At 41.7% G+C, this 16381-nt stretch overlaps 2 protein-coding genes across 2 annotated transcripts; one reads left to right on the top strand and one right to left on the bottom strand.

Annotated features, from left to right (window-relative positions):
* The first annotated feature begins 2192 nt into the window (after positions 1-2192).
* Positions 2193-10736, top strand: LOC115307777 (F-box/LRR-repeat protein 21-like). The gene is made up of 6 exons (XM_029962993.1): positions 2193-2288; positions 3692-3831; positions 6235-6684; positions 7378-7500; positions 7829-8000; positions 8866-10736. The coding sequence occupies exons 3-6, from the start codon at positions 6313-6315 to the stop codon at positions 9507-9509; spliced, it is 1311 nt and encodes a 436-aa protein (XP_029818853.1). The 5' UTR covers positions 2193-2288; positions 3692-3831; positions 6235-6312; the 3' UTR covers positions 9510-10736.
* A 401-nt stretch (positions 10737-11137) lies between these two features.
* Positions 11138-15538, bottom strand: LECT2 (leukocyte cell derived chemotaxin 2). The gene is made up of 7 exons (XM_029962973.1): positions 15451-15538; positions 14764-14896; positions 13490-13641; positions 12796-12966; positions 12369-12483; positions 11758-11909; positions 11138-11356 (listed from the first exon to the last, which is right to left on the bottom strand). The coding sequence occupies exons 1-7, from the start codon at positions 15494-15496 to the stop codon at positions 11166-11168; spliced, it is 960 nt and encodes a 319-aa protein (XP_029818833.1). The 5' UTR covers positions 15497-15538; the 3' UTR covers positions 11138-11165.
* Positions 15539-16381: the final 843 nt, after the last annotated feature.

Genomic DNA, 16381 nt, shown 5'->3' on the forward strand with positions numbered 1-16381 from the left:
TAGAAAGTTAAAGCTTAATTACCAAGATGCCTGCTTTATCCCAAAGGATTTCCAAGCTTGGTTGTTTGAAAGGGCTTTTATATCTCAGGAATTGCGTTTGGTTTTGGTTGTGTTACTTCAGTGGTTTTGTTTTGTTTTGGTTTTTTTTTTTTATTATCTCGAAACCTGGTTTTGTGCTGTTTTATTAATTCCTGCTGACTCCTGCTGTTGAGAAGTGAAAGGGAAATCTAGAAGTCAGAAAAAACAGTTATTTCTTTGGGGCTTGAATCTCTCATATGTTGGGTTATAGTAGTAAAACCTCTTTGTTTTTTTTTTTTTGGAACTGATACTGTAACGTGGGAAGCAGTGAACAGCTGCTTGCTTAACAGAGCCACTGCTGACCAATTCTCACATCCCCCACCGACCCTCCCCCTGCCATGGGAGAGGTTTTTAATGGCTTAATTTTAGCTGAAGTTTATGGTTCTATTACCGGGATAAATTGCAGAGTTATTTAACCTGATTTTTCTCTGAATCCCTGTTGTTGTTTGTAGATTTGAGGTAGTTTGAGTAGGACATTGTGCAGCTGTGCAAAGTACCTGATCACAGGACGTTCAGGTCAAAGAGCTTGTAGAGGAAAAGAGCTGGATGGGTAAAATTTTTGATACTTTGCTTTACACTAATGAGGATATGGACAGATTTGATGAACCTCATCAGTCATTGAAGTGTTTCATTTCAATGACTGTGTTGCTGCTGTTTATCTTCGATAACTACCTTAGATAATAATTCACTGTCATTTGCATAACAAGCTTGTATTTGATTGCATCTCTGATAACTAGGGCTTTTTTATTATAAAAATTACTGCTTACCTAAATTAACATGATTTAAGGTGCTTTGGATGGTTCTTGTGGCCTAGGACACTCAGATGTACATTAGGTATACACCTGATTTTATATATATATATATATTGTTTTTGCTAACAAGAATTTTTTCGGTACCTTTTTTTCTAGTGTAGTATCTAAAATTTGCTACCTTTTATCTGCAATGTAAAAGTACGAACTTCCTTCTGTACTGAGGGGTCTTTAGGACAGGTCTCTGCAAGAGAAGCTCCCTTCCTCTTGGGGGTAGTCTGTGGTTATTCAGCTGTTACAGGTAACCAGTCCAACATTTGTGACATTCAGAAGCCTGCTGAGCATTGTAGGCAGTCTTTTTTGACTATCTATATTTGATACATTTATTACTATAAATAACTATTACTGTCCTTTTCCTAATTTTCAGGTGTGACTTTACTATTAATAATTACTTTTGCTTGCAGCCACACTAGGAAGTGTTGGGAAGAATACTGAGTTTAGGATAGGTGGAACGGTTCCCCCACTCCTGTGATAGGCATGTAAAGTTCATCCCAACAAAGATTTCAGTTATTTGATATGTTTTTATAAAGGAAAATAGCGATACGTTTGAGGGTAAAGCTTGGAGTGATTGCTTATGCTGGAAGACAGCGAGACACAAACTTATTTGCAATGTAGTATTAAAATAATGCAGAGGGACGTGGGGGGTTTTAACGTGAAGCCCTTGCTGCGGTGCCTTGTGATCCTCCTTCCCAGGTGGTTCAGGCTGTTCTGGGAGCTCGTAAACAGGGAGGAGGCTGCGGTGGGTGGGTGGTTGTTGCAGCTCCTGCCATGTGACTGCAGCCGGAGCCGGGGCAGGTGCTGAGCGAAGGCTGCGGCACGTTTGGTGGCAGCAGCCTGTGCCATGTGTGCTCATCATCTCTCACAGTTCCCCTGGCCAAGGAGGAAAAACATTTATTGGTTTGTTGTTGTGTTTTTTTTTAATCTATGTTTTTTATTACTGCTAGATTACATTAGTAGTTACAGTGTCGTTTTCCAAACTTCACCGCTAGTGGTGATGATAATGCAAATACTGAATAATTTACTGTTTGCCTTGTGCTGTTGACCAGTACAATGTAAATGCAGTTGCAACACTTGTTTCCTATCAGTTTTGTGTTTAATCTGATCTCACAGTTCTCTCAGTGCCAGTATTTGCAGTGTGGGATGAGCTGCCTTGTGTTAAGATGGTGCCCTCAAGCTCCTTTACTAAAGCAAGAAAATGTATAAATTGATGCCAATGTACTTTCCTATAATTTTTGCACTGTCTGTAGTATGAGGATTATTTTTTTCAAAACTAATAAAGGTTTTTGTGGCATTTTACCTGGACAGGAGGGGAAAGCAGACAGATGCATGTGAGTGCCCCATGGCTGCAGCTGCCTCAGTTCATTCACTTACTGCCAAGTGTAACTTGGAAGCATTCTTTAGGTAAGGAAGTTGCTTCAAAATACGTATTTTATAAACTTAATACACTTCTGTGTTGGATCTTTAAATTGCATCTCAGTGTTTTGTACTTTCAATCATAAGATTATTTATGTATTCTGTTTATATGTGTCCTGAACCTACCTTCTATTTGTTAGACACTGACAGCACTTGTGAAAATGAGTTCTGTGTCCTGCACAGACTCTGCTCCCTTCCCAGGAGAGAGAACACGTGGCACCTGTAGACTGTGCAGTGCAAGGCCACCATAAGTGACAGATTTCTTCAGGTGCCACCCACGAACAGAGTTGCTAATGAATACCAACTTTCTCATGCTAGACAAGCATGACTGTTCAGCTCTTAAATTCCCTGGTGTGTGAGCTGAGCAGCAGCATTCCTTGCACAGGTTGCAGGGCTTGAGTTGGATTTTGCAGAGGAGGTGGGAGCTGCTTCTCCCCGTTCATAAATAACACATGTACTCCAGCAGTGTTACACTTTACAGCTATAAAGCTGATATTAACTGAGTAGTTTTCCATAAGGTGATGATATGATCTGGGAGAATCTTAAAGCCTTGTGTCCCATCTTTTAAAGAAAAATAAAGAAGTTCAGCATTGGAAGGTTTCTAAAGATGTTATTACTGGTTGAACACAATACTTGGTAAACATCTTGCATTTCTAAATCTACTTTTAAAATCTGTCATGATTTAGTGAGGTGTGTGTTGCTGTTCCTGTAGCTTTCCCTTAAAACATCTTCAAATAATGTAAAATGGGGAACTGAATGTGGAGGTTTTGGGTGTATTTTCTTATAGCAGACCAAGATGCTCTTTCATAGTAAGATACAGGGTAGTTTTTCCATATTAGTACATGGGAGGATATTCATATATATGAATCTTTTTTCCAGAAACAGTTTAACTGACCAAAGTAGTTTTTTCACTTTTAAGATTATCATGATGCAGTAAACATACTTTTGGAGTAAGACTGAGTAAAGTTGAAAGCCAAGAGTCTTTACATTTCAAAGTATTAGAAATCATATCTTTAACTCTTCTGATTCATGTGGTTTTGGTATACAGCAAGCTGAAAAAATAAACACTTCTTACCCAGGTTTGTAATTTCTTTAGGTAATATTCAAGAATCCAGAGGTGTATCTGTGTTGCATAAGAGTGCTCATGTGACTAAAATTGTAGTTCAGAACTAGATTTTTGCCAATAATGACACCTTCCCATTAGTTAAATGATATTTTTCAGAAAGTGTTTGGTAAAACTAATCTGCTTGGCACATATTGTTGTTCTGCTTCCACATCTGCCCTGCAGAGCAGTGTGTCCTACTCATCTCTGTTCCAGAATTGATTTTAGTCCTCCCTGGGGGTTTCCCAGACACTGCAGAACAGTTTTAATTTGGTTGATGGCTTCACAGGTCGGTTCATCTTCTGGAACCCGTCCCTGCCTTCTGGTTAAGGACTCCATGCACACACACAGGATGACTCAACAGTGGGATGGATGTTCAGATACCAGAAAGGTGCTGGTAACTTGACAGGAACCTCCACATTCTTTGGGGTATGTGTGCCTGTAAACCTCTCAGTGAATAGTGCCTGGATTGTATCACATGGAACTATAATTTAGTGAACTTCAGTTGTGTTTTCAAATATATACTGCTTATAGTTTCAGTATTCAGAAGGAAACAAGCATTCATATTTCACAGTAAATACTGGGGCTTCATGTTTGGTAAAAAACTTTGATGCATGACCAACAGAACCTTTTTCTGGCTTTGCATCCCACAGCAAGTAAAATGAACTCATTTTGGTAGATTTAAAGGACTGCAGTATAAAATATAAAAAATTCTGGACATAACCAGTTGCTAAAGGATGTAGCAACAAGAACAAGTTCTGGCCATGTTCCATCAGGTCTTCATCCATCTGGAGTGGATGTGCTGCTTGTGGGCTGTAGCCTGACCTGTGGTTTAGGGGAATTCCCTTTCTGGTTGTTCTCAGATGCCAGAACTTCTTTGTGGGAGCCAAATCAGCACCCAAGTTATTTTTTAATAAGATAGCAAAAATTTCCATTTTTATCAGAAACTTATCTTTAACCAAGATGTTGCAGATCTACACGAGAACAGCAGTAGCAAAGAGAAGCTTCTCAGCCAACAGAATTTGTTAAATTTCATTTTTTAATCTGGACTTCAGGTTTAGCAAACAGCTAAATTTATAGTTCCTCTGGAGGAGGGAGGAGGAAAAACAAACAACAGGTATTTGACTCAAAAGGTGTTTAACCTTTGCTAAATTTAGCAAGGCTATGAGCAACTGCAAGAGTTGTGCAATGGTTAATTACTACATCCACACTTAATGCTTTGGAATGCCCATTCATTGTGTGACTTAAAGCACTCAAAAGTCATAAAAGATGGTTGTGTGGATGATAATTTGTTGGTCTAGTAGCAAAATGTTTATTCATGCTGAGATTGTATCTTCATTCCATTAGTAACACTGTTAATGTAAGCCACGTGTCTATTCAGGAAAGAAAACCTGTTGTTTAATATAATTTAAAGAGTATTGGTAGCTTAGCTTCATATATTGCTGATTCCAGTCATTAATGGAACTCTGAGTAGACTGAGTGAAGATTTATAACAACTGCTGAAATAAATTTCTTGGTGGTTGAGATAATTTGTCAGGAGGTTAAACAGTAGTAAAGCTGGTCATGTGAACAGCTCTTAATTAATTGGGTAGGTTGTTCTTTCCCACTTCCCTAAGAATGCACATGCTTTCTTTTCATGCAGGTGTGGGTTGGGTGTCAGACGCCTCATCAGCCAGACAGGTCAGGTTTTATAAGTTGGGGAAAAGGCCAGGGAAGTTTTTGATAGGATAGTATGTATTTTGGCAGCTGTTTCTGCAATACTGGGGACTGGGAGGGGGTGGATTTTTTTTTTCCCCCATAATGAGGATACTATGGAAAATTTTCAGACCAGAAAAAGCATTCTGTGAGAGTTGCCATGGAAGTTTGTTCAGTAAAAAAACTAGATAACGTACTCTGTTTGTTGAAAAACGCATTGGAAAATCCTTCAGACTGGTTGGGAAGAGAGAAGGTCTGGCTGAACATCTGATTAGTGGGACATTTGAGAAGGGGCCTCAACCTGCTGTGAAATGAAGTGGCATTTGAAACAAAGATTGTTGCTGAGAATTGAGTGAATCACAGAATTCAGTCCAGAATGTCTTGGGTAGGTTGTGCTGCTTCAGCCTGGGAAAGCAGAGCTTTTCCTTAGGCTGCTCTTTACTGAGCTCTGGCTCGTGTGGCAGTTGGCCCTCAGTGAAGCAGATCCATGCAGTTTGCTGAATTCCAAGGTCACTGTCCTTTCTCCTGCTGAAAACCAGCACGTGAACTTCACTTACTTTGCCCTGCTTTGATAAGTGACCTCTGAAGTTTTTTGTTGTTAGTTGTACAAACATTTTCCCCCTGCCTGACATGATTTAAAAGAAAAAAAAAAAGGCAAAGGGAAGGTGGGCAAAACTTTTCAATCTGACTCTGACATGCCTGTCCCAGGTTTATCTGTTTAAATAGAGTTTATGAATTAGGTTCTGTAGTTGATAAACTTTTTAGGAATCATTAGTAGATTCCGTAGTTTGGCTGCTGAGTTTAAATTTAAACTGAAACAGCTTTTTACTGCTAAATTAAATTGCTGTTATACTTCTTTTTCCCTACAAAGTGCTTTATGTACTGTGAAGTACTAACACATGAAACTATACCTAGTAAATTAACAAACCCAAGTTCTCCAGATTCAAATCAGGTTGTACAAAATAAAAGGTACTGAGAGAGAAGGTCCTTGCCAACATCTGTGCACTGGATATGGACATATGGACATGCTTCTTTTCAGAGTAACATGCTATATTTAAACTTTATTGCCTTGTTATCTCTTCCTGTGTTTCCACTGCCCTGTCTCCCTTCCTCCCCTAATATCCTGTATTTTTCTAGAGCCCTGCTGTGCGTGAGCCCTTCCAGGAAACTGCCGTTTGAACACATCGGATCGTTACAGCCCCTGAAACTTCCACGATGAAGAGAGCTGGGCAGAGAGTTGTGGTTGGAACTGAAGCTCCTCACACATCACAGACAAGCAAAAAACAGAAAACTAGTTCATATGGCTCAGTGTTTGGTGAATCTGCCCTATGCACCTCGATGGACTGGGGCAGCCTCCCCCACCACGTGATCCTGCGTGTTTTCCAGTTCCTCACTCTGGTGGATCGAGCCAGGGCGTCTTCTGTTTGCCGAAGGTGGAATGAGGTTTTTCACATCCCAGATCTCTGGAGGAGATTTGAATTTGAACTCAGCCAGCCAGCCACTTCTTACTTAAAGTCTACCCACCCAGACCTCATTCAGCAGATTATCAAGAGGCACGCTGATCACCTGCAGTACGTCAGCTTCAAGGTAAGCCTGGAACTGCATCTGCTCTGTCACCTTACTGTGTGCAGGGCATGCAGCTGCTCTGTGCCAGCTGCATTAAGGGTTGGACCTGGGAAGTCTTGCTCTTGCAGCAATTTATTTCCACATGCACAGGCAGCTTCCTTCAACTTTCCACACTCTGATCTCTACAAAGTAAAGAAAGAGCTGTTGTCATGCAAGGCAGAGGAGAGAAGGTGAGATGAAACAGAGACTTGTCCAAAGTCACTCTTCAGGCTAAGGAATTGAGAACCAGTTCATTATTTAAGATGCAAAGATATTGTCCATGCAGATAAAATGGATTAAATCTAGACTTTGCCAAGTCTTTTTTGGGCTCCAAGAGTTGGCATTTAAAAAAAATATGTATCACTGCCTGTTGTAGCACCAGTACTGTTACAGGACTGTAATAACATGAGGTTATTTGAAGAGAAGGCTCAGATTTAAGGTCTCTGTTCATACTAGAAATGCCCAGCAGTCATACTCAGGAAAATTTTCCTGAACTTTCCTGGACTTGTTCTTATCTTGAAATTTCTGATTAATGCTGCACTTTGTCCCTGTGGTAATTGCAGGCTGGAGCAGCACAGCTGACCAGGTGTGGAACTTGCAGTCTTGGGTATCCATGGTGCTGTTTTTTCAGTAATACTGAAGAATGACTTCATTATTTTAAAATTGCTTTTACAGGTTGATAGTAGTACTGAGTCAGCAGAAGCAGCTTGTGACATCCTTTCTCAGCTGGTGAATTGTTCAATCAAGACACTGGGTTTAATCTCTACAGCAAAGCCAAGCTTCATGAATGTCTCTAAGGTAATGTTCTACAAACTGTAACGAGGTACTTTGGGCTCATCACTGTGTCCACTTATCCTTGTTTTATTACAGGGAAACAATAAATCAGAGTGGATGAGTTAATTACTGAGTGTAAAGTTGACTTCTGTCATGTGCAGCAGCGTGTTTTTAAACAAAGATCCCCTATGTTCATGTTCAAATAAGCCTTTCTTTGTTGCACAAGAAAGGGAATGACTAAGAAGTGATTATTTTTCTACTTTCTGTGTGTGCAGAATGTGAGGTTGGGAAGCTGAAGTTCTGCCCATCTTTTCATAAGACTTTTTTTCCTTCCCTCCATTTCTCCAAACAGGCTCATTTTGCTTCAGCACTGACAGTAGTTTTTGTAAACTCCAAGTCATTATCATCAATCAAGATAGATGACACACCAGTTGATGATCCTTCCCTGAAGGTTCTTGTTGCTAACAACAGTGACACTCTAAAACTGCTAAAAATGAGCAGCTGTCCTCACGTTTCACCTGCTGGTGAGTAGTGAATATATGTGACAAACGGAGTTGTAAAGTATCAAAACAATAATGGGAACACACACACAAAATCCCTGATCCATGAATCAACTACTGCTTGGTGGGATAAAGGAGATTAAAGGAGTGTCAGTAATGGCTTTGCAAGGTGCTCTGAGTGTGTACAAATTGCACAAACTAGTGGTGAAGACTGGGAGTGTTTTCAGTTTCTGTAGGGCCCTCGTGTGTCTGGATCTGGATCTGAACTCACTGGTTGGTGAAGGGCTCACTGCCTTTGGAATACTCCCTTGCTAGAAAGTTCAGAGGGCTTTTGGGTCCCACTTTCTTTTCTCCTGAAACCTTAATGCTAGGGAAAGGGAATCTGGGACTGGTCTATCTCCTGTATTCTTTTCTGGAGTCCACAAAAGGTGATTTAATCTGTGTACTTTGTATTCCAGCAGATGAAGAGCAGTTATGTTGTTTATGTCTTAATTCTCGAAAGGCTCTGTTTTAACTGTTAAACAAGGTTGCTGGTGGTGATTTAAACAGTGTAGATGTAAGTTGAAGGAAGAAGGGAAAAGTGTCGACTTCAGCTGCATCTGACCTAATTTCAGTTGCTGCTTCAAAGCTGCATAGGGAAGGGCAAAGAGGACGATAAGCAGATCCAATATGAGTATGACTAGTTAGACTTGGGTCTTTTACTGATAAATGTTGATGGCCAGAACTCTGTAAAATGCTGTGGATATCTAGAACTTCAGTATTTCAGGGCTTTTGGATATAAGCATGAAAACTCAAGCCAATAGAATCAGTACTTGCTTGAGCTTTACAGTGAACAACTGTGCTCATATTTGCTTTTCATTTTACAGAGTTAATTTTTCTTGTTCCTCAGGCATTCTTTGTGTCGCTGATCAGTGCCACGGACTTAAGGAGCTGGCTTTGAACTACTACATCTTAAGTGATGAGCTTCTGCTGGCTCTGTCGAGCGAGAAGCACGTCGACCTCGAGCACCTTCGCATCGACGTCGTGAGCGAGAACCCCGGGCAGGTGGAATTCCACACCATCAAAAAGCAAAGCTGGGACGCTCTGGTCAAGCACTCCCCCAAAGTGAACATCGTGATGTACTTCTTCCTGTACGAGGACGAGTTCGACGTGTTCTTCCGGGAGGAGACGCCGGTCACACACCTGTACTTCGGGCGCGCCGTCAGCAAAGCGCTGCTGGGCCGCATCGGCATCAACTGCCCGCGGCTCATCGAGCTGGTCGTGTGCGCCAACGGGCTGCAGCCCCTGGATGCTGAGCTCATCCAGATCGCCCAGCGCTGCAAGAACCTCACGGCCATGGGCCTGGGGGAGTGCGAGGTGACCTGCAGGGGCTTCGTGGAGTTTGTGAAGGTGTGTGGGGGCAGGCTCACCCAGCTGTCCATCATGGAGGAGGTGCTGATCCCAGACAGCGATTACAGCTTGGACCGGCTGCATTTGGAGGTCTCCAAGCACCTCGGCAGGATGTGGTTTCCTGATATGATGCCAACGTGGTAAATTCTCTCTCCGTTTGTGGATAAAGGGGTGAAATCAGGGTGTTGCTTTCTATGCAGATAAGGAATTTCAAAAGGAAATGTGAAAACTTACTTCCAGATTTGAGTTTTTCTACCTTGAGAACCTCTGGTAGACTAACAGCAAAACACTCTAGAATATTAATTGTATATTGAAATAGAAGATAGATTAAAGTGTACTTAACAGTTCTGTGGTTTACAGGTGCTTCAAACTTCAGTGAACTTGGGCTTCTCTGAACTTCAGTTTAAATGTTCTGTTCACTTTAAAGTAGTTTTTTTCATGTCTTTGTTTAATCTTTCTGATGTAGTCAGAAGAGGAATAGGGTAACTTTTTTCCTTTAGGAAATCAATCTTTATGGAAAGCTGTATACAACTTGGAGTACAGTATTATTTGTCATGATGTTTTATATAGCTTTTTTTATAAATATTCATGTTTTAATTGTAAAAGCTTGTACATTAAAATACACTAGCCCAGGTTAATCAGATGTAATCTAGTTTAAACTCACGGTATTATATTAAAATTTTAATAAGCTGAAACTGTAAAGTTTTTTTGTAAGCATTAAATTGCACTTTAAATAATTCTGTCACAGTAGTGAAGCTGTTGAGAGTGCATTGTACAGTATGTTGGTTTTGTCCTATGCATTAAAAGGGAGAGAAAGAGACTTTGTTAAAATTAATGAATGTAAAAGTTTGTAGCTGGATTGACTGCTTGAGTGAGTAATAAGGCACTTTGGAAACTGTTGGGATATAAGGAATAGCTTTGGATTTGGTCTTTCAGACTGTCTGAAATGCTGTTCCATGTTTTCATAATTGAGAGATAAGAAGGATTTCATAAATGTGGCTGGTGAGAAGGAAGGAACAAATGGAATAGAGTTGTCTTTGATCCCTCTCTGTGTGGAATCCAGGATTTAGAGCACTTAAATTACTTGTCACTGACAGGCCAGGATGGCCTGTAGTGATCTTGGCTGTGCTGTAAGCCCTGATTTCTAGAGAAAGGATTGCTGGAGGTGATCCTGAAATATTTAATTCAGGACTGTTTAATACTTGTTGCTACTAATTGTTTTTTAAGAAAGAAGATTTTAATATATTTATTTTCTTAAAAGGGGAGAGGCATGGTGAGTTGATGTAAATTAGAGTCTGTATTTTTGTGTTGACATTTTGCTCACTGTAAACTAAAACTCATTGTATATAAATTTTGCTGTAATCACTTTCATGCTGTACCTGGTCTGTCTTCCTGTTGATAATGAGAATTCTACATTAATTAGCTGGTGGTGTTTGTCACTGTCATGGTTTAACCCTGGCTGGCAGCTCAGCCCCACACACCCAGTGGGGTGGGGGAGAGACTGGAAAGGGTAAAAGTGAGAACTTGTGGGTGGATATGAAGACATGAGGGGGTAGCTAGTTTGCATTTTAGCTGATTTTTCAGGCTCTTTTTAGAAAGCTTATAACTAATCATTGCTAATTCCCCAATTCCCTCCAACAAAAACTCAAATCTTTTTCCCTTGTGTGAGCCTCCACTAGAGACACTGCTTGTGTAACTCACAAAGAAATGAATCAGTAATAGCATAGACTTTTTCATGAGGAGAAAAAACAACTGTTGGATGCTGAGATGAATTTATTTAGAATTTGCTGCATTTCCATTTCACTCTCTTCGCCCTTTCCCCCTTTCGAGATTGCTTGTAGGATCCGAGTGATCGCAGTTCTCAATGTGGATGTGAGAGGTGATGCCAGGAAATACTCTTTGCATTGGCAGCATTTTCCCAAGGACTTGTCCCTTGGAAATTGCACCGTTGTATCTTATGGGATGGATGCAGAGTAGTTTTACACAGAACCCTGGTGGAAGAAAGGAGGGAAAATGTCAGGTGAGTGATGAAGCGTTTGTTTTTCTGTACTAACTCTGTTTCAGAAATATTAACAATTTCCGTCTTAGCCTTTCCACTGAGATAGCAATAGTGAAAATACCAAAATAGCAAAGGCATTATGGTCATAAAAAATAAGTAGTGGTTGAAGTCATTGACTTGGTGGAAGAGGGAAGATGGAAGGCAGGGAAAAGGTGGGAATTGCTGCTTTAGTAAAGGGTAGGGCTCAAAGACACTCTAGCGTTGTAGCAGGAGCAAAAAGTTCTGTGAGTAGGTGGATAGAAGAAGACATTTACCTTGCTGAAGTGCTTGGTAGCTGCAAGGTCACACATCCTGTGTGACCTCAGAGACATTAAATGAAGAGTGGCCGTTTACCTGAGCCTTGGATTTGGACTCCGTCATCGATGGCGTTTCCGTTGTGGAAGAATTTGACAGGCCCGGAGAGCTGCCCGGAGAAGGGAGCGTACACGGTGGCCCCGTCAGCACAGATCACATCCACTGCCCTGTGCTTCCCTTTGCCATTGCGCCTGGAAACAGGGATGGGATTAGAGACATCTCTTGTTAGAGAGGGAGAGCAGGCAGCACGGGGTGATCCCTGGAAATGGGTTGTTAGGATGGAAATAGTGTCAGACAGGCTGAAGGATCCGTAAAGGATTTTTGGTGGTTTAATAGGGTGGGTGACCTGTTAGGGCTGGAGAAAAAGCCTTTCTTCCAAGTCTTAAATAGAACTGTGGAGTCACAGAAAGTTTGGTTGTGTGAAGGACATCAAGTCAGGACTGTTCCCAACACCAGGTCAGGCACAGCTTAGTCGGAGCGATAAAAACCTCCAAGCAGAGAAGTGTTATCAACAATGTGTGCGGCCTAAAAGTTTGCTCATGTCCAACCCAAACCTTCAAAGCTGTGATTCTTAAGTGACTTAAACAGCGTTCAACTCTTATTTCAGTGGAGGAACAACACAACCCCACGTGTTCCCATGGCACGGTTACCTCGGAGCTCCGTAGTATCCGCAGCCGTACTTATCACAGCCCCTTATCTCGTTGGTGGGATTCCCAGCACACACCGTGGCCCAGCCGCTGTCTCGTTGTGGCAGTGGTGGGACATCTTTGAAACACAGAAACACAGCACATCAAAGTTAGCTTTCTGATTGTTTTAAGCCTGGCATGTTTGTGACTGCTGTGTTTTAATGCAGTTGGGTAAGAACATGTTGGAATTACATCCCATGTGGGCAGTCAGATTTCCCTCCACAGGATTTGTCATCTTTACAGGAAATGTAAGTAGAATGTACAACTAAGCTGGATAGTAATATCTCAGACATGCTTTAGAGACAAAAATTCAAAGAGAGAATCACAGGTCCTTGAGTGCAACTCTACTCCTGTTCTGGGCTGCTTTTTTCATTTTTGGGGGTTTTTTTACCGGGCGTAAGCAGGTGGGTAGGATCGGAGTGGTCGCAGTTCTCGACGTGGATATGAGAAATAATGCCAGGAAACACTTTCTGCATGGGCAGCATTCTCCCAAGCTGTTGCCCCCTGCGGATTTGGCCATGGTACCGGATGGGGTGAATGCAGACGAGCTTCACGCAGTAACCTGGAGGAGACGGGAGAGGAAGGGAGGTCAGGAAACATCAGCTGCCTCTGCTCCTTGGGAAAGCAAGAAGCATTCCCTGCCAGCCTCTTACTGGAGACTGTAAGGATGAAGCAGAAATGTCATCAAGGTACCAGCAACCGTGAAATCAAAATTACTGGATTTGCTGTGGAAAAGAGGAAAAAAGGGAGCTGGAAAACAGGGACAGGAAAACATCCTCTCAGCAAAGCTGAGGGTGTACTTCCGATGCTTTATTTTTACTGTTTCCTTTTTGTTATTATTATTTGGGGTTGTTGTTTTCCTGCTACATGTTTTCTAACTCCTTTCTTCCCTCCTCTCTGGGAAAAGCATAGGAAAGGACTGCATCCTGCTGATGTGCTGCCTTCCAAAATTTCAGCGTGCTAGAGAGGGTGTGACACTAATCAGCACTGTGCTTGAACTGAAGGAATCTTACTCAAGGAAATGGAGTGATTACTTTGATTACTTGTGTGCAAGCCTCACAGCATACCTGGTGTTCATTACTTGCCTGATCCGCTGATTTGGACTCCATCATCGATGGCATTCCCATTATGGAAGAACCGGATGGGTCCGGAGAGCTGCCCGCTGAACGGAGCGTACACGGTGGCTCCATCCCAACAGATGACATCCACCCCCCCGTGCTTTCCTTTGCCACTGTCCCTGAAAGCACAAATCCATCCTTAGAGTCATCTGTCAGCTATAATGTTGTGTATCAATATCAGATACACATCTGTCAGGGTTAATGCTATGTATCAATATCAGATACACATCTATCAGGGTTAATGCTATGTATCAATATCAGATACACATCTATCAGGGTTAATGCTATGTATCAATATCAGATACACATCTATCAGGGTTAATGCTATGTATCAATATCAGATACACATCTATCAGGGTTAATGCTATGTATCAATATCAGATACACATCTATCAGGGTTAATGCTATGTATCAATATCAGATACACATCTGTCAGGGTTTACCTTGTGTAACCTTATCAGATAACTGAAGCTTGTCTAACAAAATTTTTGTACCTGCAATCAAATTAGAAAACAGCAGCTTTGGTCCATTTTTTTTTTTTTTTAAATTGCAAAATGTTCACGTGCCTCTGGTCTTCTTTAAATATCAAATTTAAGCTTATTTTTAATTTTCCCAAGTTCACGGGGTATTTCAGGGTGTTATAGTGAAGTAGCCTTGTTCTACCCCAAAATACATCTGTGCCCATGTGAAATGGAATCTTATGTTTGGCATTTTCTCATTTAGAAGTTTGGAAGTGACATGATGAGGATGAAAACTTCTTACAGAGCCTGGGGAGAGGAGACAGCAGGAAAATGCAGGGAAAGCAGAAGACTTATAAATACTTATAAAAGCATTTTTCAGGGGCATATAACTTGCTGTGTTGTCAGGTCTCTCTTTAATGACAACGGTGCTGACAGACTTTTAGTTTGTGTGAATGAAACTACTGGGCTGCTGCTGAATGTTAGTTAAATATCTTGTTAAATAACAAGGATGACACAAATCCTTGAAATACTTTCCTTTCCTTTGGCTGTGTGTCATGTAATGGTCTCCCTGCTTCACCCCTGCATCAGTTGCCAGCAGTGGTACCACTGCACTTCTGAGAGATTGCTGAGGAATATCCCAAAAACGGGTAAGAGGTCCTGCCAACAAGAGTCTTCCCTCATTCTAAGTGTCATCTCTATTTAACTGTACTCTCTCCTGCCTGAAAATTTCCTTTAGGAAAGCAGCAGTGAACCCCAGAGTCCCAGTGCCCACCGTGTTACCTGTCAGCGCCGAAATTCCCGCAGCTGTATCTGTCGCAGCCCCGGATTCGGTTGGTGGGATTCCCGCTGCAGATCGGGGCCCAGTGTCTGTGCTGCTGTTGGGGTGGGTGTCCATCCAGCTGCTTGGCAAAAACTTCACGTGGAAAAGAGAAAAAAAAGCAGGGAAAATTCAACCATCTTCTGCCCAGTGCAACAGAAAGTGTTAAGGTGCAAAATAGGGTGTTTAGAGTGGGAGACCTGAACTCACAGGAGTTTGGAATCTCAGAAGCTGTAGGTAAAAGGACATTATACAACCTGCTGTATAGATTTGATCCACTTTTCCTTGAGGTCTTACTTTAAGGTATATATACTAAAAACAAAGCAAAGCTATAGATAAAGATTTTAAAAAATAGGTTGGGAAATAAATCAAACCCGTGGTGCCTGGTTGATGGTTGGACTCAGTGGTCTTTTCCAGCCTTAACAATTCTATGATTCTTCATGGCACCTCTGATCACTTCAATATATGACTCTTAGTGCCCACCTAATTCTATATTTTATAATAGTCATAACTGTGCAAATCACTGTAATGCTTGATACAATTGGATTGAAAAAAATTAGCATTATTTGCAGTGGAGCGAGTTTCAGTAATTCATTAGTGTCTGCCTAAACCCAGTCAAGACAAGCTGTAACAGAGCAATCCCAACTCACCAGTGGACACCAAGCTGACCAGAGCCACCAGACTGAGAGCTGGCATTTTGGGGCTGCTTCACCCGTGTTCTTTGATCCAGTCAAAGACATTGCACAGAAGCCACCCGGGGTATTTATGTGGTTTTGAATGAGTCCGTTGTCTTGGCCAATCAGTCTTGAGCAAAGTGTTACATCTCTGGGCTGGTGGTGTTGCCATATTCAGCACTGGGGGTGTCCACGGGCTCTGCAGGTGTTGGAGCTGGTTGTGAAAGGCAGATAAAACCCTCGGGCTCTTGGCACACAGGAACAGGTGGAAACGGGCAATCCCTCAGTGCAGGAAACTCTGGTTGAACCGTTTCTTATAACACCTTTTCTTCCCCTTCCCGAAGTTAAGGGCACACTCAGGCCAAAAATGGTGGGAACTCAGAGGACTGAGTGGGCAAAGCTCCAGGGTGGATGTAACCCAGTTTGTCCTTCACTGCTCATTCCAGTGCCTCCTCCCGGGTGTTTGTGCCAGCCAGGAGCACATGGAGCTGTAGTGTTGGGCACAGCATGAGCATTCACTTAGGCTAAGAAATACAGATGCTTTTGCATGGAAACATGTCTTTTGTTCTTGTGCAGCTGAAATTGTCAATTATGTCACTTAAATCCATGGAGTCTTTTCACTGAAACCCTAGTTTTTGACAGTAGAATTCTTATTTAAACATCTTCAAGTTCTGAAACAACTGTTGCAAACCCAAGTTCCGTGGGCAACACTGACGTGGAGTTCAGAAACTCTAGGTTTTAAGATGTTTCATTTAGTATCTGCTTGGTTTCAGCTGCTGTGCTGTAAATCAGGCTCCTTAGTGCCTCTTGTAATTCTTTAATTTGATTTTTCTGCACTAGTTACAGAAAAGCAAAACAAACCTGTTTTGGTTAATATGAAATTTAAATAAGTCATGGCACTTTCACA

Source organism: Manacus vitellinus, unplaced genomic scaffold (assembly GCF_001715985.3).
Source record: "Manacus vitellinus isolate BGI_N305 unplaced genomic scaffold, ASM171598v3 scaffold_51_pilon, whole genome shotgun sequence".
Classification (NCBI taxonomy): Eukaryota; Metazoa; Chordata; class Aves; order Passeriformes; family Pipridae; genus Manacus; species Manacus vitellinus.